General features: G+C 42.7%; 1 protein-coding gene across 11 annotated transcripts in view; it reads left to right on the top strand.

Moving 5' to 3' along the window:
• Positions 1-27,981, top strand: part of UTRN (utrophin) — a 638,628-nt gene that overhangs the window by 550,712 nt on the left and 59,935 nt on the right. For all 11 annotated transcript variants that reach the window (XM_030556487.1, XM_030556489.1, XM_030556490.1 and 8 more), the window contains 3 exons: positions 5,424-5,581; positions 13,381-13,547; positions 19,026-19,137. In XM_030556487.1, the coding sequence (XP_030412347.1) occupies positions 5,424-5,581; positions 13,381-13,547; positions 19,026-19,137 (437 nt within the window). The remainder of the gene's footprint in view (positions 1-5,423; positions 5,582-13,380; positions 13,548-19,025; positions 19,138-27,981) is intronic.

Here is a 27,981-nt window from a genome sequence, read left to right on the forward strand (position 1 = left end):
GTTGCTCTGTTTTTGGGAAGTTGGTTTTATGGGAAATAAAGAACAATTTCTCCCTGGGCAACTCTTCCATTTACATTATTAGTTTATTATTTGTTTATCAACCACATAGAGCCAAGTTCATGTCCTATACAGTTAAGAATGCATCTTTGATTCAGATGCATTCTGAAAATATGTTTTGGTGTAGCAATTCCTGATATAATTAAACTGCTTCCCAGTCTTCTTTGCAAGACTCAGAGAGGTAGCCATGTTAGTCTGGATCTGGATCTGTAAAAAGCAACAGAGTGTCCTTTGGCACCTTTAAGACTTAACAGACATAGCATAAGCTTTCATGAGTGAATTACCTACTTCATCAGACGCATATAATGGAAATTTCCAGAGGCAGGTTTAAATATGCAGGCAAGAATCAGTCTGGACCTCCCCCTCCCTGATTGAACTACCTCATTATCTCCAGACTGATTCTTGCCTGCATATTTATACCTGCCTCTGGAAATTTCCATTACATGCGTCTGATGAAGTGGGTATTCACTCACGAAAGCTTATGCTCCAATACATCTGTTAGTCTTAAAGGTTCCACAGGACTCTCTCTGTTGCTTTTTGCAAGACTGTGGATTTGTGTAGGTGATATAAAGAAGAAGCTTTATCAAATAAAATTCCTAGTTGTATTAAGAAAAAAGAGTACACAATTAAAGCCCCAGTTCAAGAAAGCATCCATTTTCAGGAAAATCCTTATGCTTAACTTTAAGCACTTGCCTGTGTGGTTTCTTGAATAGAGGTAGAGTTAAGAACATGCTTAAGTGCTTTCCTGAGCTGGAGACTAGAGGTATACAGCAAACAAAGAGTTAATGAATGTGTTAAAATGTTTATTAGTTGCTTTAATAACTATATAACCTAGTCTAATTCTGAAATATTAAGAACAGGATAAACAAAATGCCTGCTATTCATTACTATTATTACTATCCTTTATTTTATATAGTATCATTACTATTATTACTACCATTTATTTTATATAATATCATTTGTACTGCAGAAAAAATAGGCTATTTATGAGTTATTTAGTTCTACTGGCACAAATACTCTTGGAAAGCAAATTCCAAAGTCGTATGTAAGTATTCACAGAAACCAAAGCTTAAATTCACATGTGGTTTTTTATGGCTGAGTTCTTTCACACTCATCCAGACAGGAAACAGAAGCAACACTATATGACTTATCTGACCTGTCACAACTAAGAAACATAACTTGAAGACTGATTATCAGGTAGTCACAGAAAATTGTTTGCAATCAATCCACAATTGAAAACAATCAGCAAAATTCAAAAAACAAATATATTTTTTAAAAAAGCACATTCTGCTTGCTTATAATTCATGAGCAGAAAACAAAGGTAAATTTACTTGAATAAATGATATGTTGTTAATTATTTATTGAACTCTGGTACTGAATCTGGAATTCACCCCCAGGATATGAGGCTAAGTGTGAATGGCAATTAAATCAAGTTTAGAACTGACAGAAAAATCTGAAAATTACTGTTTCCTTGGATTTTGGGACGATGCCGTGCAGGGCTCAGGAACTGTAGGATTTGGGATGCCACGAGGAAGGCTGTTCATTGAAAGATCTCTGCTTTTGGTTCAAAATGAACAAATTAAATTAGTCTTAAATACATTTTTCTCTCTTTATGCTTCTACTGAAGGCCATATTTCATTGTAATTGTGGAGTCTCTGTCACTGGCCTCTTTACAGCTGCTTGAATAACTGTGATTTGACAGTGCTAAATATGTAATTTGATGGCTCCACAATCTTTGCTAGCAAAAGACACAGACAACACGCTTGTGGTGGAATTTTTACTAGGAATGATGAACTGTTGAACAAACTTTCTTGCACTGCCTAGTGTGCACTGTAGTTACCAACCTGTGGTCATAGTTCTTCAAAGACTCTTCTTCCAATAAGCTAGGTCAGAATTGTATTAATCAGAACATTGTGTGTGCATTCTCAGGAATTTGGGAGTATTTGATTAGGTTCCCCCATACCTCTAATATGTCTAAGCTCTCAGCACCCCCATCTCACCTTTCCTGCCTGTCTTGATGAAGGGGAACCTCTTTTTTTTTCCAGTTTAAACTACTTACTGGTTTCAGCCTACACATGATCAGGGCCGCCCGGGGGGGGCGGGCAAGAGGGATAATTTGCCCCGGGCTCCGCAGGGGCCCCCACGAGAGTTTTTCGGGGCCCCTGGAGCGGGGTCCTTCACTCGCTCGGGGGCCCCAGAAACTCTTGTGGGGCCGGGCCCTGGAGCTTCTTCTACTCCCGGTCTTCGCTGGCGGGGGAGTCCTTCCGCTCCGGGGCGGAAGGACCCCCAGCCATCGCATTACCGCCGAAGCGGGACCTGCCGCCGAAATGCAACCCAGTCTTCGGTGGTAATTCAGCGGCGGGGGGCCCTTCCGTTCAGGGACCTGCCGCCAAAGTGCCCCGAAGACCCGCGGCGGGGGCCCCCCGCCACCGAATTACCGCCGAAGAGCGGGCTGCACTTCGGTGGCGGGTCCCGCTTCGGTGGTAATTCACTGGCGGTGGGCCCCCGCCACGGGTCTTCGGGGCACTTCAGCGGCGGGTCCCAGAACGGAAGGGCCCCCCGCCGCTGAACAGGGCCAGCTCTAGACATTTCGCCGCCTGGGAGGCCCCCTGCCACTTGCCGGTCCCACGGCTCCGGTGGACCTCCTGCAGGCGTGGCTGCGGAGGGTCCGCTGGTCCCACGGCTCCGGTGGACCTCCTGCAGGCGTGGCTGCGGAGGGTCCGCTGGTCCCGCAGCTCTGGTGGACCTCCTGCAGGCGCGCCTGCGGGAGGTCCACCGGAGCCGCCTGCCGCCGATGGCCCCAGGCCTCCAGAATCCTCTGGGCAGCCCTGCACACGATCTCTTGGAGTCTATGGGTTGTGGAATCCTCAGAGAGTGATTGATGGGTTCATCTACTAGAGTAACAGACACAGTGTGTTCCCCATCAGAACTACTAGCAACTTGCTGTCCCCTGCCGCCCCCACTCAGTACCAGAACCACTGCCAGCATCTTCACCTGTCAGGATTCCTGTTTCCAGGCTAGCTGAAGTCAGTTTGGTCAGAAAGTGCTAGAGCTTTGGCTTGTTGTATTCTTGATTCAGGAGGTTCCTTTCCCCAGCAGAACGCAGACCAGCAGCTGGTGCTGAGTGCCCCTGACTTCTCTCTACACTTGGCCCCAGCACTGTCAGTCTCCCTGGGTTAGTCATTCACAGGGAGGGATTGTGAATGATTGAAACAAATCTAGTTTGCAAAAAATTAATCTCCTACCTATATCACCATTGTCTGATCACCTTTCTCTCCCCCTACCCACTCTTAATTCATCTTTTTACCCCCTATCCATGGAAGGGTTAGAACTTGAAGATGTGCTATTCCACCTTTCTCCCAGTCACTGCCAAGCCATTGTGCCTTGTTCCTGCTTTTGTGTCAGCTTCTAGAATGCACAGAGACCAGCAGAAACACTTCAGGGGGGCTGAGCTAGCTGTCCTCCCATCAGCTCTGCAAAGCTGACCCGTAGTTGCTACAAAAATGACTTCATCTACTGTTCTCTAGAAAACTGGCCAGGACTCTGAAAGCCTAGGACGCGGTTGCCAGAACTATCAAGAAATACATAAAAATTCCCAAAATGCAGTTGATAATCCAGATGTCCCTTCGTAGAAATTCCTCTTACGACCCCCAACCACCAAAAAACATCTGTGACTGATTTTTATAAAAGTGCTTACACCTGCTAACATATTCTTCCTGCTTCTCCATCAGAAATATAGTCAGATGGGATTTTTAACTATACTCATTCTTAAACAACACGTGTGTTATGATAAGAGAGCTGCAATATATGGAAAACTGTACAAATAGATTCTTTTTTAATGAAAAAGTATGAAAGACCTCATTTGGGAACAGAGAAAAATTTGGGAACAGAGAGGAAAAACCTCTATTGACTTTACGAAGTCCATGATTTCACCCTTCAATTTCTTAGCTGTGAAAAAAACCTTTTGAGTGAATATGAATTGCTTCATTGCTCTCCTTCTGAGACTCTGTTCAGCACCCTGGAAAAACAGCTCTGAGACTTTTTCACTGCTCCATTAATCTCAGCAGCTAAAGTTTTAAGTAATAGTTTAAATGATCACCCTGTTAACTATTTAGTTGCTGATCATTTATGCAGAAACATCCAGCTAATGCAATTATCTCTTGAGTGCTTGGAATTTATATAAATGAGAAAAGGAAGACACCTGTTTGATTTGCATCTAATCCATATTCAGTAGTCAGTGCAAAATTGTTGCTGACAAACTATTCTGCAAAGCTTGTCTTGCCTGATTTTAAATGATTCAAGTGACTTCCAACATTTCCCTTGAAAAATTGTTCCGATGTCCAATAGGTCTCACTATCAGGAACTATTTTCCTGACCTTTTTCAGCCTCAATTTTTCTTTTCTTAATATCAACCCAATACTCCTAGTTATGCCCCAGGCGTTGACATGCCACAGGAAAAGAGGAACCAGTGAAAGGAAAGTGTGTGGAAGGATGTGGTTATCCAGGAGTGTAACATAAGTAGCTGTAGATAGATCAGTGAGCAGTTGACTGGTTCTCAAATCTTTCAGCTTTTGTATGTACCACATCTGACCGCTCCCAGATGCAAATTTTCTTCTATTGCATTCTCACCTGCTGATAGCTCAAGTTTTAGCATAAAGTGTTGTCAGATATACAGAATGATTCCTGTGATAACCCAGAAAATTTTATAAGTGTTGCAAAAATAAATATAATATAATGTCTTATTTTAATCCTATATTCAGGGGCGGCTCCAGGCACCAGCACGCCAAGTGCATGCTTGGGGCGGCAAGCCGCTGGGGGCACTCTGCCGGTCTCCGCGAGGGCAGCAGGCAGGCTTCCTTCGGCAGCTTGCCTGCAGAGGGTCCGTTGGTCCACTGAAGCCGCGGGACCAGCGGACCCTCTGCAGGCAAGCCGCCGAAGGCAGCCTGCCTGCCGTGCTTGGGGCGGCAAAATGCCTAGAGTCGCGCTTGCCTATATTTTGTTTTGTGGTATTTCCCACATTTTTATCAAATAGTTGATTGATTGTAAGTTGGGGGCTACAATACAGTAGTGCTTATTCCACTTCTTGTTGTAAAGAATATTAAAATAAACAGCATAAACTACACTTACTGGGTCTGATTCTATCCTCATTTACACCAGTGTAAATCAGGAAAAATACTATTGAAGTTAATTGATTTACACTAGGATAAAACGGTTGTAAGCCATGGGAGAATCAGACCCATTTTAATTACATTTGGAATAGGAAATATTCATTAAACCAACAGAACTGAAGTGGGAAGAGAAAAAAGAGCAGACTGAGACTAAAATGACTTTCCCATATGAGCCATCGACTATTGTCTGTCTTGCAGATCTCTTTAAGGAAGTGGCAGGGCCTACGGAAATGTGTGACCAGAGGCAGCTTGGCCTTCTGCTTCATGATGCCATCCAGATCCCCCGGCAGCTTGGAGAAGTAGCAGCTTTTGGTGGCAGTAATATTGAACCCAGTGTCCGTAGTTGCTTCCAGCAGGTAAGATCATCAACTGTTCTTTATGTATGAAATGTGTCCGCTGTATCTTTTTGTTTTATACCTCTTTATATATTCACAAACTTTATTTAGGTCAAAATCAGCTGTGGAATTAGCAGACAGTCTCTTCATAGTGAAGTGTAAAAATAATAAAAGGCACACAGTATATTTCATCCAAATATGTAATTAGAATGAGTATTAAATGAAGCTCTTTCATGGAAGACCAACAGAAGGAAGATCAAGAATTAAAATATGTCAGTGGTTTCAAGGTATAGACTTGATCACCGTGGAAAACAAAAAAGAATTATGCATTAGAGCTATATTAAGAAATACCTATTACAGATGTGAAAAAATAATTTTACACATTTTTATTTTCTCTAAAGTATTTCAGCCATGGGCCAAAATTTTTAAACTTGGATTTGTAAAGGCAGACACCTGAATCCACAGTTACATACTTTAGTAAGTGGTGTGATTTTCAGTAACACCTGTAGCTTCGATTAATATCAAAACTACAATGTAAGGGTTGTTTTTGTAGTAAAGAAAAAAAACGGACTGGGCTTACTCTATAATAGCACGTTTAAAACCCATTTTAAGGTGGTAACCACGACTCTTCTCTGTCTTTCGCACAAATCATAGAACATCAGAGTTTGAAGAGACCACAAGGGTCAACTAGTCTAACCCTCTGCCAAGATGCAGGATTTGTTGTGTCAAAACCATCTAAGACATCTGAAATGTCTTTAAAAGGTTTTTGTTTTCTCTTCGTGGGTTGTATGGAAAATGAGTCAAATTATTGACTGAGGCTGTGTTTGGATAATGGCCATACTGAAGATAATAATACCTCTTATATAGCAATTTTCATCAGTAGATCTCAAAGCACTTATGTCTTTAATGTTTTTATCCTCACACTATCCTTCAGAGATAGGGAAGTACTATTTTCCCAATTTTGCAGATTGGGAATTGAGGCATAGAGAAGCTTAGTCACTCACCCACTGATCTACATTACGCGTTTAAACCGAATTTAGCAGCATTAAACCGATTTAACCCTGCACCTGTCCACACAACGAAGCCCTTTATATCGATATGAAGGTCTCTTTAAACCGATTTCTGTACTCCTCTCCGACGAGGGGAGTAGCGCTGAAATCGGTATTGTCAGATTAGGATTAGTGTGGCCGCAAATCGACGGTATTGGCCTCTGGGCTGTATCCCACAGTGCACCATTGTGACCACTCTGGAAAGCAATCTGAACTCGGATGCACTGGCCAGGTAGACAGGAAAAGCCCCTCGGACTTGTGAATTTCATTTCCTGTTTGCCCAGCATGGAGCGCTGATCAGCATGAGTGGTGATGCAGTCCCAAATCCAAAAAGAGCTCCAGCATGGACCGTACAGGAGATACTGGATCTGATCACTGTATGGGGAGACAAATCTGTTCCATCAGAGCTCCGTTACAGAAGACGAAATGCCAAAGCATTTGAAAAATTTTCCAGGCTATGATACAGAGTCCACAGGACAGTGCTGTGTGACAAGCATAATGGAAAGCCAAAGAATCAAATGGATGCTCACAGAGGGAGGGAGGGGGTACTGAGGACTCCAGCTATCCCAGAGTCCCTGCAGTCTCAGAAAAGCATTTGCATTCTTGGCTGAGCTCCCAATGCCTGAAGGGTCAAAAACATTTTCCTGGGTGTTTCAGGGTATATGTCGTCAATTTACACCCTTCCCCTTCCCCCCACTCCCCGAAAGAAAAGGGAAAAAAAAGTTTCTCGCCTTTTTTCAATGTCACCATATGTCTACTGCATGCTGTTGGTAGACAGGATGCTGCAGTGCTGAACACCAGCATCCCCTTCCCGGTGGCAGACGGTACAATATGACTACTATCCATCATCATTATCAGCCTGTGAGTGCTCCTGGCTGGCCTCGGCGAGGTCACTGGGGATGCCTGGGTAAAAATGGGAATGATTCCCGGCAGATGGTACAGAACGGCTGGTTACCATCCTCATCATAGCAACTGGAGGCTGAGCTCTATCAGCCCTCACTCTTTCATGTCTAAAGAAAAGATTCTGTACTGACTGGATTGTCATACCAGTGGGAGGCTGTGCTTCTCTCCCCTCCCCACTTTAATGTCCTGCCTGATCTATCATAGCAGCTGGAGGCTTCCTCCCCCTCATTTTATCTCACTAAAAAGTCAGTGTTTCTTATTCCTGCATTCTTTGTTACTTCATCACACAAATGGGGGGACACTGCCACGGTAGCCCAGGAGGGTTGGGGGAGGAGGGAAGCAACAGGTGGGGTTGTTGCAGGGGCACCCCCTAGAATGGCATGCAGCTCATAATTTCTACGGGATCTCTGGGACTCTGACGTGGAGCGGCTGTGCTCTCTGGTTCTCTAGTACATTTGCCCCATATTCTAGGCAAGACTGACTCTATTTTTAGACAAAACATAAAGAAGGGAATGACCCAGGGAGTCATTCCCATTTTTGTCCATGCGCCCCTGGCCAACCTCAGCGAGGCCAGCCAGGAGCACCCGTGACAGCAGCAGACGGTACAAAACGACTGATAACCGTCATCTCATCGCCAATTTAAAATAGCAGACAGTGCAATAGGGATGGTAACCGTCTTTGCTACCTTGCAAAGGCAAATGAATGCTGCTGTATAGCACTGCAGTACCGCATCCAGTACACATATGGTGACAGTGACAAAGCAAAACGAGCTCCATGGTTGCCATGCTATGGCGTCTGCCAAGGCAATCCAGGGAAAAAGGGCGAAAATGATTGTCTGCCGTTGCTTTCACAGAGGAAGGATTGAGTGACAACATTTACCCAGAATCACCCACGGCACTGTTTTTGCATTGGGATCTCAACCCAGAATTCCAGTGGGCAGGGAGCCTGCGGGAACTATGGGATAGCCGCAAGATAGCTACCCACAGTGCAAAACTCCAGAAATAGACGCTAGTCTCGGTACATGGACGCACACCGCCGAATTAATGTGCTTAGTGTGGCCGCGTGCACTTGACTTTATACAATCTGTTTTACAAAACCGGTTTATGTAAAATCGGAATAATCTCGTAGTGTAGACATACCCCAGAATCACAGAGTCTGTTGCAGAGAAGGGCATTGAACTCTGTCTCCCACGTCCTAGGCTAGTGCCCTGGCCACTGAACAATCCTTCCTCTCAGAAGTACAGTATGCTCCTGATCTCCACTTTTAAAAGGCATATACAAAATAGACGGATATGTGTTTTTTAAAAACATATGCATCAGTTAAGTTTTATTCAGAGACCTGCATGCTCTAGAAAACGAGCTGAGGATTTTGTTAAAAGGTAACTCCAGTGAATGACTTATCAGTGCAGGAAAAGATCCACAAAATTAGTATCTGGGTGCATCTGAATATATCTTAAAACCCTTAGGCTTAGGGCAGTCTTGGCAGCCTTCAACCCTGTTAAAACTTATGGTAGCAGTTACCCTGCATTACATTTTCTGGTCAGCCTTATATTGTGGGAACAACAGGCTTTCTTCTGCTGGTACAAGGCTTCATCTCAGCAGTTCAGGGGAGTGATGTTGTTAGTAATTTTGACCCTACACATCAGGAGATGACTTAGTGTTAGTTTTTTGACAAGGGAGCTGGCAATTTCACAATGTTTGTAACATAGTCATTTGTATGTCTGGAGTCTTTATACAACAGACAGATCATAGTACAAGACTGCAGTTCAGCTGCATGCAGGATGTTGATTAGGCTGCAGGGGATGTCTGTCTTTTTAGGGAAGATAGGAGGAAAGAGAAGACATTCTAATAGAACACAATCAAATTTTGAATTTGTAAAGGATGCCCAAGGCTCTAGCTGTTTTTGTAGTGATAATTACACAGGTTGCATTTAGTTTTTTTTTGTGAACGTGGCTGCCTTTGAGCAATGCTAAGACTCAGATAGGGGTTAAGAAGTCACTATGCTGTATATAAATCAATCTCCATAAGTGAAATGTCAGACATTTAGTAGTATTGTGACTTTATTAAATCCTACAAAAGAGAATATAAGACGACTTCGTTGGAAGAGAGGCAATATCTCTTCTTTTACTTTTCCTTATTGCAGCTTCTGGGATTTTTTTTCCAGTCATTTTTGTGCTTTATTCCCTTGTTACTAGTTCAGAGCTTAGAAAGGTTGAGTGTTATAAACTGTTTTACAAGAGATAAGTGGTAGATTCCAATGTGGGTTCTGGTCTTCCTTTGGAATTAAGACCATGTTGATTAGGAATTATTTTTGGGAGGTTCTGTCGCCTGTGTTATACAGGTCAGACTAGATTGAAATGGTCCCTTCTGGCTTTGGAATCTATGAATTAGTTTCATGAGTAATCTGTTGATTAAGATCAAGATCAGTTTGCCAGTTGGCCCTCATGGACCTCTCCTAAGCTTTCATACTACTGCTTCAGTAAATAGGAGATATTGCTAGTGTGTCTGTTACTGGCCTCAAATGGTTCAAGTCCTCTATAGAGGAGAGGATTCAATTGGTGGTGATGGACTTTTTGTGTGTCACCACTAAGGGATTTGATGTGCTGTCCCTCAAGGATCAATCTTATATCCCATGATTTTCAGTGTATGCATAATACCTCCTGGCAAGATAATCTTTAAACACACACTAGGGTATCATCATGTTGTTGATGATAAAGTTACATCTCTCTTGTCGGATGGACCCTGCCAGTTAAGCCTCTGCTCTAGAGGAGTGCTTGGATGATATTTTCAGCTGGATGTGTCAGAGCTATCTTGTCCTTAGTCCTGTGAAAACAAATGTCTTACTGATGGTAGAGCTCATCATTACTTTCTTCCTTGGTGTTCCCACTTACTGAGAGGGATTCATTTGGGCAATGAATAGGTTAAAAATCTTGAAGTCACTTTTGGTCATGCATTATTACTTGCTATGGATGTTTTTTAGGCTGTGTCTGATTTATCTTGCCGTGAACTCAGAACAGCAGCAGAGGTCCTTTATGATCATAAAATATGATTAATATATTTCCATTTTATCAAGATTTCTCCACTGATTTCAACATATTCAGACTTCACAAGCATGTTTGCTTGCCACCTGGAACAAGTGTGATAATATTTTGACTGCCTATAGATTTACTTTAAATTATTATTTATATTAGATGTTTACATGTTAGTTTAAATTAACAATGTTGGCTATTTTTTTAAGAAGTCCTAAAGATTGTAGATCACTTCTTTTAGCCTCACCATGATGAGTAATTACACTCAAATACTTTATGCTTTTTAGGTGGCATGTCGCCACATCTTCCATCACAGACAAGGTAGCCTTTCAGTGCAGATCTTGCTTTCCCATGACTTTCCAATTCCTTCTAAAAAAACGTTTATTTCAAAGCCCTGGTCTGCACTACAAGTTTAGGTAGAATTTAGTAGTGTTAGATTGATTTAACCCTACACCCATCCACACGACACAGCCATTTTTGTCTACTTAAAAGGCTCTTAAAATCAACTTCTGTACTCCTCCCTGATCAGGTTAAATTTGGGGTAGTGTGGGTGCAAATTGATGGTATTGGCCTCTGGGAGCTATCCCAGAGTGCTCAATTGTGACCGCTCTGAACAGCACACTCAACTCAGATACGCTGGCCAGGTAGACAGGAAAAGCCCCACGAACTTTTGAATATCATTTCCTGTTTGGCCAGCGTGGCGAGCTCAACAGATGACCATGCAGGGCTCATCAGCACAGGTGACCATGGAGTCCCAGAATCGTAAAAGAGCTCTAGCATGGACTAAACAGGAGGTACTGCATCTGATTGCTGCATGGGGATATGAATCCATGCTATCCAAACTCGGTTACAAAGACGAAATGCTGGAATATTTGAAAAAATCTCCAAGGGCATGAAGGACAGAGGTTATAACAGGGACCTACAGCAGTGCCGCATGAAACTTATAATAGGTATATTTCCAATTAATTATTATCTCCTAGAACTGGAAGGGACCTTGAAGGGTCATTGAGTCCAGCCCCCTCCCTTTACTAGCAGGACCAAGTACTGATTTTGCCCCAGATCCCCAAGTGGCCCCCTCAAGGATTAAACTCATAACCCTGGGTTTAGCAGGCCAATGCTCAGACCACTGAGCTATCCCTCCCCCTCAGGCAAGTCTACTAAAGAACCAGAGGGGCAAATGGCCGCTCTGGGTCAGAGCCCCAGACATAGTACGTCTATGATGAGCTGCATGCCATTCTAGGGGATGCCGCTACAACTACCCCACCCTGTGCTTCCCTCCTTCCCCCACCCCTCCCAGGCTTCCTTGGCAGTTATCCCCCCATTTGTGTGATGAATTAATAAAGAATACGTGAATTTGAAACAGCAATGACTTTATTGCTTCTGGAAGCGGAGATCAATGGGGAGAGAGGAGGGAAGGGCGGCTGGCTTACAGGGAAGTAGAGTGAACCAAGAGGGTGGGTTTTCATCAAGGAGAAACAAACAGAACTTTCACACCGTAGCCCCCTGACCAGTCATGAAACTGGCTTTCAAAGCTTCTGTGATGCACAGCGTGCCCTACTGCACTCTTTTAACTGTTCTGGTGTCTGGCTGCACGTAATCAGTGGCCAGGAGTTTTGCCTCAACCTTCCACCCCTGCATAAACGTTTCCCCCTTACTCTCACAGATATTGTGGAGCACACAGCAAGCAGTAATAACAATGGGAATATCAGTTTCGCTGAGGTCTAACTGAGTCAGTAAACTGCAGCATAGAGCTTTTAAACGTCCAAAGGCACATTCTACCACCATTCTGCACTTGCTCAGGCTATAGTTGAACTGCTCCTTATTATTGTCCAGGCTTCATGAGCCATGGGAGCAAAGGGTGGATGCGACCGCACAAGGCAGAAGCCCCCAGCTAGCATGATATTCCAGGCAGGACTGAATCTCCTCCATTAGACGAAACTTAAAGAAGGGAATGACCTGGAGTCATTCCCATTTTTGTCCAGGCGCCCTTGACCGACCTCACCAAGGCCAGCCAGGAGCACCCATGTCTGCCCCGGTGCCCCCGACCAACCTAATCGAGCTTGGCCAGGAGCACCCACAGGACAATGACAACAGTTAGCAGTTGTATTGTGCTGTCTGCAAGCCATGGCAAGGGAATGCAGCTGTGTAGCACTGCAGTACCACATCTGCCAGCAGCACCCAGGAGACATATAGTGACAGTGAGCTGAGCGGGCTCCATGCTTGTCATGGTATGTTGTCTGCATGGGTAAGCCAGAAAAAACGATAAACGATTTTTTGCCATTGCTTTCACAGGGGCTGACAAGGTACCCAGAACCACCCATGACAATGTTTTTGCCCCATCAGGCATTGGGAGCTGAACCCAGAATTCCAAAAGGCAGTGGAGATTACGGGAACTGTGGGTTAGCTACCACGGTGCAATGCTCTGAAAGTCGATACTAGCCTTGGTACTGTGGACGCACACTGCCAACTTAATGCGCTTACTGGGGGGACACACAATCGACTGTATCAAATCGGTTTCTAAAAAATTGACTTCTATTAAATCAACTTAATTTTGTAGTGTAGACATACCCAAAGATAATTTTTAGTATGGATTACTGGTAGCTCCGAATTTATTAGCTTTTCAGCTTTCTTCCTCCTTTTTTACAGGCTCACCTTATTAGTTCGCCTTGCTTGAAATTTAAGGAAAGCTGTGGCTTACATCTCGTATTTATAATTATATTGTTGGATTTTTTGTGCAGTGCCTACAACTAGGTTGATTTTTGGTTTTAAAATAGAGTGATGGAAAAAAAATCTTGTGTTTAAGTTTTTATTGTTGTTATGTTTTGGTTTTCCTTCATCAGAATCACAATAAGCCAGAAATTAGCGTAAAGCAGTTTATAGACTGGATGCGTTTGGAGCCGCAGTCTATGGTATGGCTACCGGTTCTGCACCGAGTGGCAGCTGCAGAAACAGCAAAACACCAGGCCAAGTGCAACATCTGCAAGGAATGTCCAATTGTTGGCTTTAGGTAAGAGTGGAATTGGTACAGAGTTTTATGGACAGAGCCCTATCAATTTCATGGCCGTGAAAGGACTGTGAAATAAGCCCTTCCCCATGAAATCCGATGTCTCCTTGTTCCTAGGACCACCCCAGCAAAGGGGGCTCCTAGCTCCAGCTGGGCTGGAAAGGGATATCCCCCTGCACAGCTGCTCAGGAGGGTAGGGGAGACTAGACCTACCTCCGGGTGCCTCCACCTGCTGTAGTACACTCTGGGACTGGGCAGCAGTCCCAGAGTTTCCTGCAGCTGGAGGAAGTGTGTGGAGCTGGATCCGATCTTCCCTGTGCTGCTGGGAGTGCCCCAGGAAAGGGGCTCCTAGATGCTAGTCTGGACAAGGCTGGGGCAGGACAGGACTTGCTCTTTGCCTGCAGGGCTGCTCTTGGGTATCTCTCCCGGCTACCGATAGCTCTGCATCCCTCATCCCCACTCTGTCCAGCTCTGAAGGTAGCACAGAAGTGAGGGTGGCAATCTCATGACCTCCCTACAAGAGGTTTGTGACACCCCTTCCTCTCATCTCCTTTTGGATTGGGACTCTACGGTTACAAGACCGTGACATTTCATATTTAAACGTCTGAAAACATGAAATTTATCAAATTTCAAATCCTATGGCTGTGAAATTTACCATAATGGACCATGAATTTGGTAGGGCCCTAGTTATGGGTTTTTCTTAATATAACAGATCATATTTTCCCGCCAATTTACGTGCCCTTCTTTGTTTTGTCACTCCCCTCCCTTCTGACTATTGAGTTCCTCTTGCTCTCTCCTCAGGCTGCTCAGAATCTGGATTTCATTGCTGTGTCCCCAGAGCTAGTTTATTTTTCTACCTCCTGCAAATGGTGCTGTTAGACTCTAAAGGACTCTGTGATTGACCGGTGTACCAGAAATGCTATCACAGAGGTGTCTTTGCATCAGTGGAGGCAAATAGGCACTGAATGAAGTATAAATAAGCTTATGTGCTCTGTAGACATCAGAAATAGAACTGAGCAGCAGGAAAGTTTTATATATATATATATATATATTTTCCCCATGTTTATACTTTACACTGAGTCTGGCATTATGCTCTCCAGCAAATCATGCCAGAGTAATGGACACTAGCCAATATTAAAATACCCTAAAGCTGCAATCTCTCTTTGTTTTGGCTCTAGCATTAATACATTGTACAGAAGACTCATCATAGCAATCTCTCCCCAAAAGCACTAAACACAATCTAACTTGGGTCTCTCTTCCCACATCTGTTCAAAAAAAGCCTGGGAAATTTTAAAAGAAAGACAGTGAACATTCTCCAACTTAGTCCCAAAAATAATATGATCTGGATAGGCAGGTGACCACACTTGAAACCTCTGTTACAGCTAATGAATGAATACATATATGCTGATCCCATATAAAAGCATACTAGAACAGAGCAACGTTTAGGATTTTCTTATCACTTCCTCTTCACCTTGCTGTGCTCATGAAGGTAACCTGTGACATTTAAGAGCTACAGAAGGCAGGTTCTGCCTCTTAGAACTCTCCCTCATGTCCCCTTTAGACAATTCAGCCCATTCCGAGAGTGGGTCTGGTGGGACAGGTGATTCTTGTGCTCATTTGAACTATAAAGAATCTCCTCTTTTTGCCCCTCCCTCTATCCTTGTAAGGGCAACAATAAAGGGCCCAAATGCAGGAATCTTACTCAACTCGCTCTATGGGAAAAACACAGAAACAAAACAGAGATGGAAAAGACAGACAGGCAAGCTGAGAGCAGGAAGATGGTAGGAAAATAGCTATTTTTACGCAGTTTATGCAGCACAGCCGGAGGATTATATAACATAATGGCAAAGAGTGATCTAACTGGCCATATTTTATGTGGGGCCCTGCATAAATCATATAAACAGCTGCATCAGTGTACCTTAAAAGTAAATCTATAAATTATACACACACATTCTTATGCATCACAAAAAACACCTAGGTTTTCTCTCCATTTAACATTGCCCAAACTAGTAGGATTAAAATCTCTGTAAGGTGACTAAAGCAATCACTCAGTTGCAGATTTAAATCTATCTGGCATGTTTTAAAACTGTCCAGCTTTAGGAAAAGTTATACTACGACTATACTATACTATAGATATATATACTGTGAGTATACTTATACTCTCTGAGATCAAAATGATTGAAATGAGGTAGTGGCTCAATAGTTGAAGTTTGAAATTCCCTTTATGAACCCAGTTTTCAGCACTACCCCACAACTTTCCCAAAATGGAAACCAATTCCTCACAAATTTCACATCACATCTCCTCCCAGCTTACCTTAATTTTTTCCCTTCAGAAGTTTGGAAAAAATCAGAATAGAGGCTTTTAAATTTTGTAGCCAGGGTGCATAAGGAGATGTTCTTTTAAAATTCCCTATTGATGACTTTCTGAAAAAATCCCTGGTTTGGCCTATTAACCCTAAATGAATTTTTTGAACTTCATTGGTCTTGCTGAGGGCAAGTGCCTTTTAGTCTGTCTGAGCTGTTAGTTGTAACAAAGGTATATACTGTGCAAAGGCTAAAAAACTACATTAATGCAGTGTTAAGGTCACTTGGTGAACACTGAGTTGAGCAAAATCCAAATGTCTGAAAACCAAGAAATGCCACTCACCCCTTTTCAGCAGTATGCCCCATTACTGCACATACCTTTGTTCTGCCGACTTGACAGTTGCTGAAATGTACGAGCCATTCACCTTCTTTTACAACCCCTTCACACTCCCCATAGGAGTCCATTCTAATGCTAATAATAAAAAAGCAAAAGTTGCCTACACTGCCTTCCTTCTGTTCACCGGAATCTGGTGGTAGCCAGTGGGCATTATTTGCATACATTCTAGGGGCAGTCATTGTGTTAAATGTTCCAGACACCCCCAGCAGTGCAAAGCAAGGCCCCATATCACACCTTATATGAGGGAGGTAGCTCAGATTCCCTTAGAGGGGCAAGAGCCCCTCCCTCCCCACCCCAAAGACCTGGACAAACGCATGGGAGCAGAGTCAGAGTCATAGAGTTTAAGGCCAGAAGGAACCACTAGATCACCTAGTCTGACTCCTGTATGTCACAGGCCACTAACACCACTTGCACACTAAACCTAGCAACTGAAATTAGATGTAAGTATTACAGACCAAAGGAGACTAGGCTGTAATGTGCCACTGGAAGAGAATAGGAGGGACTGAGGTGCCCCAATGCCTGAGCGCTTGCAATGGCAGGGGAATGATTAAGTGCAGTGCACCCGGATAATCTTGGCAAGTGACCTGCACACTCACACTGCAGAAGAAGGCAAAAACAAAAAAAATTCCCAAGGTCCCTGCCAATCTGACCTGGGGGAAAATTCCTTCCCAAACTCTCATATGGTGATCAGAAAGACCTTGAGCATGTGAGCAAGAAACAGCTAGCGAAGCATCTGAGAGAGAGGATGCTCCGTGCCTCCTCAGAGCCCTGGCCAAGGAGAGCAAAACCTTTCCCCACCAGAATACATGAGATATATATAAGGGGAGAATCCCTTCCTGACCCATGTAAGTTTTGGCTAAAGCCCTGAAGCATGAGCTTTCAGGAACATAAGGTGTAAACCAGAAGGTGAGCCCTAGTGCTATTGAGCCCTGCCCCACAAGCAACCCCACCATAAACTCATAAAACTCTAATAAATAAATAAATTCCGGGGAAAAGTTAGCTAAGCTATTTTTTTTAAACTAGAAACTTTCATTCTCCATTCCATCTAGGTCTCTGAGCTATTGCAGAAGCCATTCAAGGCAGCTTGTTTATAACACCTTTTTATCATTGATCAGCATCAGCACCCAGGTGTCACTGCACACTGTCAGTCATTCTAGTTTCTACTGCATAAAGTTGCTTAGAGGATAATTCTGTTTTTCTCTCATGTGTTAGTACACAGTAACTTGACGTTTTTATTTAAATGTGCTTAGCTACTGGAAGTCACTACCCTATAATAATAACAGCGCAGATTCCAGCTTCACTGCTCCCTTTAATTTCTTGGAACCTGGGCCAAAAGATCAGGCAACCTTTACTGCTACAGGCTTAACTTCTGGCAAATTGTGGGGCTGGATGTCTTCCAAGAATTGAGATAGAAGTGAAAAAGAAAACAATGATAAATCCCTTCAACAAAACATCTTGGCTTCTTTATACTAAAGCCACACAAAGCACGCCTGAATTGGCTCACTCATAAGCAGCCCCTGCTTGGTTCTGATAGCTGAAATCAAGACATACCAGATCATATGTGCAAGTGCAGTTTAGAAACATGCAACATATTTTAGGGGGGTTGTTTTTATTTGCTTTCTCTAACTGGGGCTAGATCTGAGCCAGACAGCACACCTGCACAGAGGTATAAGGGTAAAAAAAACCCTTACACTCCTATGTGGGCTACCTGGATCTTAGGTCTAGGTATGCAGGAGTGAGTGCATGCTGTGCACCTTTAGTTTCACCACCACATTTGCTGGGCAGTGCAGCTGGCTTGGTATCAGATGGAACGGGGCATTGCAATTTGCTTTTAGTATAGATCAATAGCAAATATGATCCCCCTAAGCAAGTAGACAGTGGGGGAGAAATTGTGGGTCAGAAGTGTCTTCCTGTATTATAGAGTGGTGCAGTTTGCACATCAGCTATGTTTTTCTGTCTCTACTAACTATTGTTTCTATGCTATGCTGCTACATAGGTGAAGATCTCTACTATGCAAAGGAAGGTGGTAAATTGTGGATGTTTACAGGAGGATTGCTGGGGCATATTTTTGTAAAAATGTGTTGTTACTAAAATAAATATAGAGTTTTAAAAGTGGATTTAAATGGTAGAATTATAAACTCCGCTTTTTCACATTATGCCTCCCGAGCCAACCTCTACTCCCTGAATATGAATTCATGTTCTGCACGGTTTTCTGTTCCGAAGTGTCATAGATACACAGACATGGGGCTACATCCTGCAGGCACTATTATAGAGATGCAGTGGTTCAGTGGTAGGCACTTGACTGCAGTCCTGAAGATCGTGGATTCAAGCCTTGCTTGATCTCACACAGAAAGACCACCTCCAGTTCATCCAGCTGCACAACGGGTACCTGATCTATCAGGTTAGGGCAATCAAGGCAGTTGGATGTGATGCTTGCAGCATCACTCCTTGGTCTGCTGTTGGCTATGAAACTGATGTGCCTTAACCACATCAGGCAGATGAGCCATGCTCCCACAATTTAATATATAAAGACAAACACTGTTATTTCTAAGCTTAGCTTCACAAACTCAAGTGTCCCCCTTGCATTGCTGTTGGTGCAGAGCATCCGAGTCAAATGAGCTGTCACCATTTCAAAGAGGAACTTCCTCTCCACTTTAAGAACTCGAGAGAGAGAAAGTAAGCTAATTTACCTTGTGAGATTTAATAGCAAGCAAACAATAGAACTTAAATTTAGGAAGCTCAGGTAAATGACTTAATCACTCTGCTTAATATCTCCACAGGTACCGGAGCCTGAAACATTTCAACTATGATGTCTGCCAGAGCTGTTTCTTTTCTGGCCGTACAGCTAAGGGCCATAAATTAAATTACCCAATGGTGGAGTATTGTATACCTGTGAGTGCTGATTTACTAACTGTTTCCAGTAGATTATTTTTGCATTAGTCTAGTTTTTCTTTCACAGTCTTTAACACCTAAATAGGCTGCCTCTTTTTGGTATAGACTCTACCATGGTTTGTGTTGCTGCATTTCTCCATGAAATCCACTAGGGACTTTGTCTTTATATTGATTTTACATGGAAGGCGCTCAGATAGGGGGTGGCAATATATAGCTCTAATATAGATAGATTTTTCTTTTGTAAAACAAATGTACTGTATTGAAGAAACCTAAAATATACATACAGAATTTGCATGGAAGAGATGTTAGATTAGATTGATACACTGTGCTACTACTGCATTATAAGCGTTTGTGTGCACATAAAAACGTCAGTATTTTTCAAAGTACATGATAAATTTGTCCAGGCTCAGTAGCTGGCCTACTTTATCAAAATCTGGTCTGGAAATATGCCAGCCGTTCCCCTGAATTCATAATATTTATTTGAATTTTTTAATTAGATCATTGCTGAGAAATGAAAACAAAATAGCTTATTTTTTATAGGGGTACCTCAAAAAACAATGTGAAAAGTCCTCTTGCAGTAGCTAACAACTATTAATTTCCACAACTGTGCATCTTCTTGCTGATGTAAGTAGTCATGGTATTCTCAATTAAGACTGTTTCTAAGAGGTTTTTCTGTGAAACTTAACTAAAGTAACTGGTAGTTCTTCGCATAGTGTCCCTATAGGTGCTCCACTTCAGGTGTGCATGTGCCTCTTGAGCCCTTGATCAGAGATTTTGTTAGCAGTGTCTGTTCAGCCCATACATGTGCTTTGTGCCTTTATGCTGAATGCCAAGGCTATATAGTGATGCACAGGTGAACTGCCCTTCTCAACCACCTTGGCATGAGACAGAGCCTTAACATGTTCACCTTGAGCATGCGTTAGCTATTTTGTTTACAGTTTCTACAATAGTTTGTTTAGGGTTATCCAGTCCATCATTTCAGAGGGCCAGTTATTGGCCAGAGCCACTCTTCAAGCATCCTTGGATGCTGCTGCCAAGTCCATCTCCACCGCCGTAGTTACGTGCAAGGTGTCGTGACTCCAACTCTCAAGGTTTTTGAAAGAAGACTAGAACACTGTTGAGGAACCCCCCCTTCAGTGGTCATAAGCTTTTCTTGGAGACCACTGATGGGTCCTTGTATGCACTAAAGGACTCTAAGGCTACTTTACAATCCCTGGTGGGGGCAAGGTATATACACCTTCAACTGCTGTTTCCTGGGTTGGCTTAGAACAACCTGTTCTACAGACAGAGGCTCCATGGACAGGCCTATGACAGTTCCTCTCCGAGTGAGGAGCTCCCCAGACTGGTGGAAAGATTAACTCAGTGTCTGTGAAGGCATTTCTTTCTGTCACTCTGCTCCATGAGTAACTATGACAACAAACACATCACTGTTGGGTTGAGGAGCTCACTTCACTGACCTCATGACTCAGGACAGATGGATACCTCAGGAAAACAGTTTCCACATCAATCTCTTAGAACTCAGGGAAGTCAGGAACATCTGCTTTCATTTCCTATCTCTCATCAGTGGAAACACTGCTCTACAGCCAAAATGCTTCTGAAATAAAAGTAGTCCAACTTTACTAATTCTGGGTCACTGAGAACGAAAATGATGCTTAAAATTGTTGATTGGCTCTAGTTTTCAAGATATGCTATTGGGTCAGCATATACGACCCTTGACTTGGGAATGGTGAAGGATAAGTGAGTTATAAAGGGAAGGGATCTCAATTTAAACCAGAAATGACTAAAATACATCTTTGACTGGATCTATGAATAAATCTATGACTGGGTTTGGACAGTACTTGCTTTTTAGGCAAAACAATGAATGATGCAATATGAAGCTGGTATGGCGTCATACATGATATGAATTGCATCATGTTATTCCTAGAAGTCATGGATGATGCAATCATAACGAAAGTTACATCACTCTGCTGAACAAATTGCCCTATATCAGCTCTAGAAATCATACAGTGTCATGCTCTCTTATTTGTCAGTGTTTTATTTTGCAAAGGGACACATTTCTGTTTAGCCAAAGTGAGCAGAGATGCCTCGTACTTGTGTGAACAGTGCAGATAACGTCTGCTATGTTTGTGGTGAAATGATTTTTGCATCACAAAAGCGCAGTCTAACTACTATGGTTAAGAAAGCCTCTCACCTTTATTTTGGCTGCAAAATTGGAGATCAGGACAAGAGGTGGGCCCCACACATATGCTGCAACACTTGCACAACAGATCTTCGCCAGTGGTTGAACAGGAAAAGGAAATCTATGCCTTTTGCAGTGCCAATGATTTGGAGAGAGCCAACAGATCATACCAGCAATTGTTACTTCTGCATGGTGCCTCCAGTTGGGAAAGGTGTGTCAAAGAAGAAAAAGTGGACTGTGCATTATCCAAACATTCCATCAGCTTATACGCCCAGTACCCCACGGAGAAGGACTGATGCACCAGAATCATTCTCACTTGAGTCAGACGAGGAAGAGGATGGAACTTCTGGTCCTGAACCATCAATGTCACAGGACCCACATTTTCTTCCATCCTCCTCCTCTGAACCACACCTCAAAACACATGGTGAACTGAATGACCTTGTCAGGGATTTGGAACTACCCAAGAGTAAGGCAGAGCTGTTGGGCTCCAGATTACAGCAGTGGAATCTCCTGTCAGGCCATGTTGGGCTCCAGACTATAGCAGTGGAATCTCCTGGCAGGCTATCACGGCAAATGGAGCCCATCAATGCTTGCAGACTATTGCTGGACAGTGACAAGAGATGCTCCATTTAATGAATACAAGAGACAAGCCAAGAAGCGCCGAGTAGACACTGAATAGGACTAAACTATGTACATAATAGTTTTTTGCCTTTTGTTTCATAATAAATTTTATTTATATAACCCTTTTGCTGATTTTTAAAGTGTTACGTAAACAGGACAGATGAAATATTATCATGTAAAGCAACCACAAACACATGAAAAGACCTAGGTTTACAATTTATGATTAAAACTTTATCATCTACACAATATACATAGACATAAAATATAAAAACTTAAATATCTTAGAAACAGTAGCCAATCAATTGTTTTAATTGTCATATTTGAATTCAGCACATCAAAATACATAATAAATATCACATTTTATCTATGAAGCAGACGACTTCTCAAAAATTGTAGACCAGTGAAACCAGTCTGGGTCATGACAGACAATATATCCTGCATGTTCCCTATCAACAAGCCACGAAACTATGGAGCTAGTGCGTTAGCTCAACAGATTCAAATTTCAGGTAGTCAGAACACCACAGGCGATATTCTCTGCAGGACTATAAATGGAAGCTAGACTCTCAAATTCTCCACAGTATATTTCAGAGAGGGATACTTCCAGAAGTGGATCTCTTCGCCACCTCCAGGAACAAGAAGTGCCCTCTGTTCTTCTCAAGAGGTCTGGGACACCACTCTTTGGGAGACGCCTGCCTTGGAAGAAGGGTCTGTTTTGTACGTTTCCTCCAACACCGCTAATGCTAAGGGTGATAAACAAATTCGGACAGGACAAGGCCAAAATTATCCTTATGATGGCAATCTGGGTGCTACCCTTGGTATGTGCTAGGTACCCTTACCTGCTTCATGTATGCGTTCAACTGATGTTCAAGCTTCTGACCATTCCTTATCTCCTCTCCCAGGATGTGGGTCATGTGCTTCCCCCTCACTTAAAGGTTCTCCACCTTAGGTTATGGTTCCCCCATGGTTCACAGGATTAGGATCCTACTGGTCTGAACAATGGAAACGAGTCAACCCGTATTATTTTCCTGCAGAAATGAAAAGATTCTTCTATCGGTGGTGTCTGCCACTCTGTCATCCTGGATTACCTGTTGGATCTAAAGAAATAAGGTTGTCTGTTCAATTAAGGTCCATTTGGCCACAATATCAACCTTTCATTCCCTAGTAAATCGTTCTCCATATTTGCCCACCCGATGTCATCTTGGTTTATTAAGTGCTTGGGGACTCTCTTCCCCTAGAGTAGAGACCCCAATCTGCTATTAAAATACCTAATGAGATTTCCATTTGAACCAATGGCAACCTGCTGTCTGCTCCGTTTATCTATTAAGATGGTATTTTTAGTAGCCATCACATCAGCCTGTAGGGTCGGGGTCAGGGGTGGCTCTAGGTATTTTGAATACCTGAATGCCTGAAACACGGCAGGCAGGCTGCCTTCGGTGGCTTGCCTGCGGGAGGTCCCTGGTCCCGCGGATTCGGTGGCACGCCTGCGGGAGGTCCGCCAAAGCCGCGGGATCAGCGGACCTTCCGCAGGCATGTCGCCAAAGGCAACCTGCCGGCCACCCTCGCGGCAACTGGCAGAGAGCGCCCCCGTGGCTTGCCGCCCCAAGCACGCGCTTGGTGTGCTGGTGCCACCCCTGGGTCGGAGAGTTTGGAGCCTTGATGGCAGATCCCATCTCCTTTACACTGTTCTACAACAGCAAACTCTCTTTACGCCTGCACCCTAAATTCTTACCTAAGGGACTATCAGAGTTTCCTCTTAACCAATCTATTCATCTACCAGTGTTTTTTCCAAAACCACATAACTGTCTTCAGGAGACCTGTTTTCATATCTTTGATGTTAGAAGGGCATTTGCTTTGTACTTAGATAGAACAAAACAATTTTGAAAGTTCACCTAAACTTTTTATTTCCTTCGCAGATAGCTTCAAAGGGGTCACAATCTCTGCTCAAGCTTGTTGAGTTGGATATCTGGGTGTATTACCACTTGTTATGATGCAGCCAGTGTTCATCCACCCAAAGGGCAATAGCACATTGTACTTGTTCACAAGTAATATTTGCAGCATTACTCAAGAACATGGCAGTGTCTGAGACATGTAGGGCTGCTATATGGATATCAATACATGCATTTTCTAAACATTGTGCATTGATCCATGCTTCCAGTTCTGATAGTATTGCAGTACCAAGCACCTATCTTCAATTCTAGACTCAACTACGAATCTCCCTCCTCCCACGGGTACTGCTCGGAAGCCACCTGAAGTGGAGCACGCATAGGGACACTACTCAGAAAAGAAGAGGTTACTCATCTCATGCAGTAACTGCAGTTTTTTAGATGTGTGCCTGGATGGGTACTCCATTACCCGTCCTTCTTCCCCTGTGCTTTCGACAATTCTCTATGGGATGTTCAGGTGTAGAAGGAACTGAGAGCAGTTTGCCTGTGCATCCCTATATAATTTCGGTGTCCAGCATGAAGAGTTATAGGGCGCATGTGTGGGCCAAATGGACACGGCTAATGGAAAGTTTCCAATCGTGCTCAAGAGGCATATGTACACCCAAAGGGGAGTACTCATAGGGGAAAATACATCTAAAAGAATCAGTTTTTTCAGAAGGTGAGTAACCTCTTATTTTCTGGTATGAGGATGGCAGTATCATTTTTGGTGTTTTTGTTTTCTAAAGTTTGCTTTTTTTTGATGATATGTGAACTGTGTGAACTCTCAACTAACCAAAAATAAAGGATATAGTGTTTTGATTTGCATCTTAAGTACAACTGTTCAAACATCTATACCTTGAATATACAGCCCAAAGAACAAAATTCAGGTTTGAATCTGACCTTCTTTCATTCATTTCTTATAGCGGTGCATGAACCCTATGGAGAATCCTCAGAGTGAGAGAGCATTAGAGAAATTATTTGGTTGTTTTCCATTACTGCAGTAGGTGGGGTTATTAGTATAGCATTCTCTTGCATGTTGCACATCTCTATGAGCAGAATTCAAATGATCTTGAGTAGCATTAGTGGTTCATTATAATCCGGTCTAGCCATGAGTTGCATTACATTTCAGTTCATTAATTTTGTAAACTTGAATGGTAGGATTGGGCAGGTAAATTAGCATGGCAGATACTGCAGCTGTATAAATGAAACTACTCTGAGGAAAGCTGATATTCATGTTATATCACAGTTTTGTTGTTAAGTCACTTCTGGTTTTTTCCATATTCTGTAATTAGTTTTTTCTTTACATTCTCATTTTTCCTCTCTCATCTTCCCTAGCAGTTAATTGGCTGGCTGAGACCTATATTTTGAAAATTATATATCAGAAAAATGTGTTGCATATACAGAATAAGTAACTATGCACAGAACTTCAAAGTAAACCAGCAGAAACTGCATGTGCAATTATGTATTTTGTGTTCACAACTGCATGTTTTAGATACAAAACCTCAAAACATTTTAAAAGAAAATCAACATTTAAACTCAAAAAACTGATGCCAGCACTGTAGCAATGACCCCTGCATTTTAACAACTTTTATTCAATATTAAAATGTAAATATTTCAAAATGTTTAAACTATTTAATCTTTATTTTACCTCCTGTTTCTTTCCTTTCTGCTGTTGAATGCGTGCATCTGTTAATTCCGTGACTGTTGCCATTAATATTCTCCAGGGTATTCCATGAGGGGGTGGGTTTCCTTTCCAGTGCTCAATAAATGAGGTCCGTTTACTAACCTCTAAACAAGTTATAATAACAACTTGTCCTTCTGCTGGTATTTTATATCCCAGATATGAAACAAGGTTTACTTTATATTTCAGTACCCTTTCCTTAACTATCATTTTTATATTTTCCTTGTGATAACGTTGGATTATACTGTACAATCAAATTTACAGGCCGGAATTCTGACGTTAACAAATTGCTTCACTTTAGCAAATATAGCTGTTTGTGCTGCAGACACTGAAACCTACAGAAAGAGATGTGATATTTCTGTGCTGTTCTCCATTCTTGTAGATGCTCTTGGCTTTAGCTCTATGACATCGTTTGGGGGGAAAAAATTGCATTTTGGCATATTCAGCCAACTTCTTGGTTTATGTGTCCTCATCTAATCAATAACATCTGTTAAGCTTCCATTTTTATTTTAATTGCTCATTGTTTTCTTTTACATCTAGTTTCAGTCTTTTCTTTCTCTGTCAAATCACTTGAAATATGAGCCTACATTTCAACTCTTTGATTGGTTCTTCATATATCGATGTGGCTTGAGTCAACACTACATCAACTTTCTGCAATGGAGTCTGCCTCTATGGCCATTTTATGTTTCATATAGAAGTCACTAAGGAATTGTATGGTCCCCAAATTCGTCTGAACTTTGTCCGTTTCGTAAGAGTAAAATATCTCAGCTCATAATTAACATCCTTGCTTTAGCATATCTTTCACATTTATCTATAATCTGTGCCAAAACCTTTTTACTCCTTCCTCCTCCCATATAAAAGAAATTTACAGTGCCGCTGGGCCCATCATGTGGGAAAGCACCATCACCTGATTTTAGTGCTTTCTCTGCAGCCCCCATGGCAATTAGAAAAATTTCACCTTTTGCTTAAATTGGCAGAATTTTCCTATAAGATTCATTTGAAAATTGAGAGGAACTGAAGGAAGTAATTGTTCCTCCTTTGGTGTGATATAATTTCTAACACAGTAAAACATTTGATGAAACGTCAGAAGTCCCATTTCCCAAGATCTGACCTGATACTTTTAAGTGCTGCTGTGTGTGTTACAAGGTACCCCCTCTGTGCCCAGGCCTCTGAGGGCTTGAGACTGTTACAACCCCAGCTAAAGTGTTTTGGTTTATTATCTTAAGCTGTTGCATGCTTTTAGCTCTGGAACTTGGAAGTCCCCTGTTCTGTGCTCAGTATGTCAGCCAAGGTAACAGCCGTCACAACAGTACTTAGATCAGTTGACGTCACCTCTACTTCTTGCTGGTCATACTCAGATATTTAATCATAAGTCTTGGTATAGTCAAGCTCATCCTAACATTGCATTGTTTTATTTGCGGTCACCCGTACTAGAAACAGGGATCCAGATCCTCAAAGGTATTTTAGGCATCTAACTTTCATTGAAATCAGTGCCCTGAAATCAGCATCTTAGTGCCCTGGAGGATCTGGTTTAAGATGCCTTCCCGTAGCCATCCATAACATTAAGTCTTAGCAGTTTCAGGATTAATTTGCAAATACATAATGTAAGAAAAGTTGCTTCCTCTTCATCAGGGATCCCTAAAATTGGAACATTTCGGATATCCATTTTCTTCTCCTGAATTTCTAATTTTTGCTCTAAAAAACAATCTTGTTTTAAAATCTGTGGTTGGTTAGTCTCATTTTGGTCTATCGTATTTTCACATACCTCAGTTCTTGGTTTTCTCTGTACTTTGTTCCAGGTCTGACATAAGCCAATTTATGTTAAGTGTGCCTATTTTCAAGGAAAGATTTTTTTTTTACCTTACTCTGTAATGAGGACAAGGAGCTCTGCAGTCGTCTTCGAGAGATGTCCCTATGAGTGCTCCACTCCAAGTGTTGGTGTGTCGCTGCGCCTTTACTCGGAGGTTTTTACAGCAGTACTCGTAGCGGTCACACCAACCTCCAGTGCTGAGGCTTCAGGCTTTCAGTTGCCTATCTCTCCCACGGAGCTGTTTAGCACCGCAATGGAAGCTGTGCCGGCGCATGCTAGTCTGTCTAACCCCCCACAGGCTCTTCTCACTGTCCCAGCACTGTCCGCCTTTCAGCTAGCCCGCAGTGACAGAAGGCTCAGGACACTGGTGCAGAGGAACCCCCTTCACAACAAATTCCTCTAATGCAGCCCTCGCCACACAGAGGCACTGCAGTACTGCAGTTCACACAGTCAAGGGACCTGCTGGTGTCACCTATCTTGCAGTCACCCCTACTTAACACCTACTTCTCTCCGGACACAGGCAAAGTCCGCTCAGCTTTCCTCCAGTAATGAGGAGTCTGGGGCTGCAGGGAGAATTTTCATCTTAGCAGATGTCCCGTACACAAACGCCAATCAAGAGGTCATAGAAAAG

The sequence above is a fragment of the Gopherus evgoodei genome, chromosome 3 (genome assembly GCF_007399415.2).
Source record: "Gopherus evgoodei ecotype Sinaloan lineage chromosome 3, rGopEvg1_v1.p, whole genome shotgun sequence".
NCBI classification, from domain to species: Eukaryota; Metazoa; Chordata; order Testudines; family Testudinidae; genus Gopherus; species Gopherus evgoodei.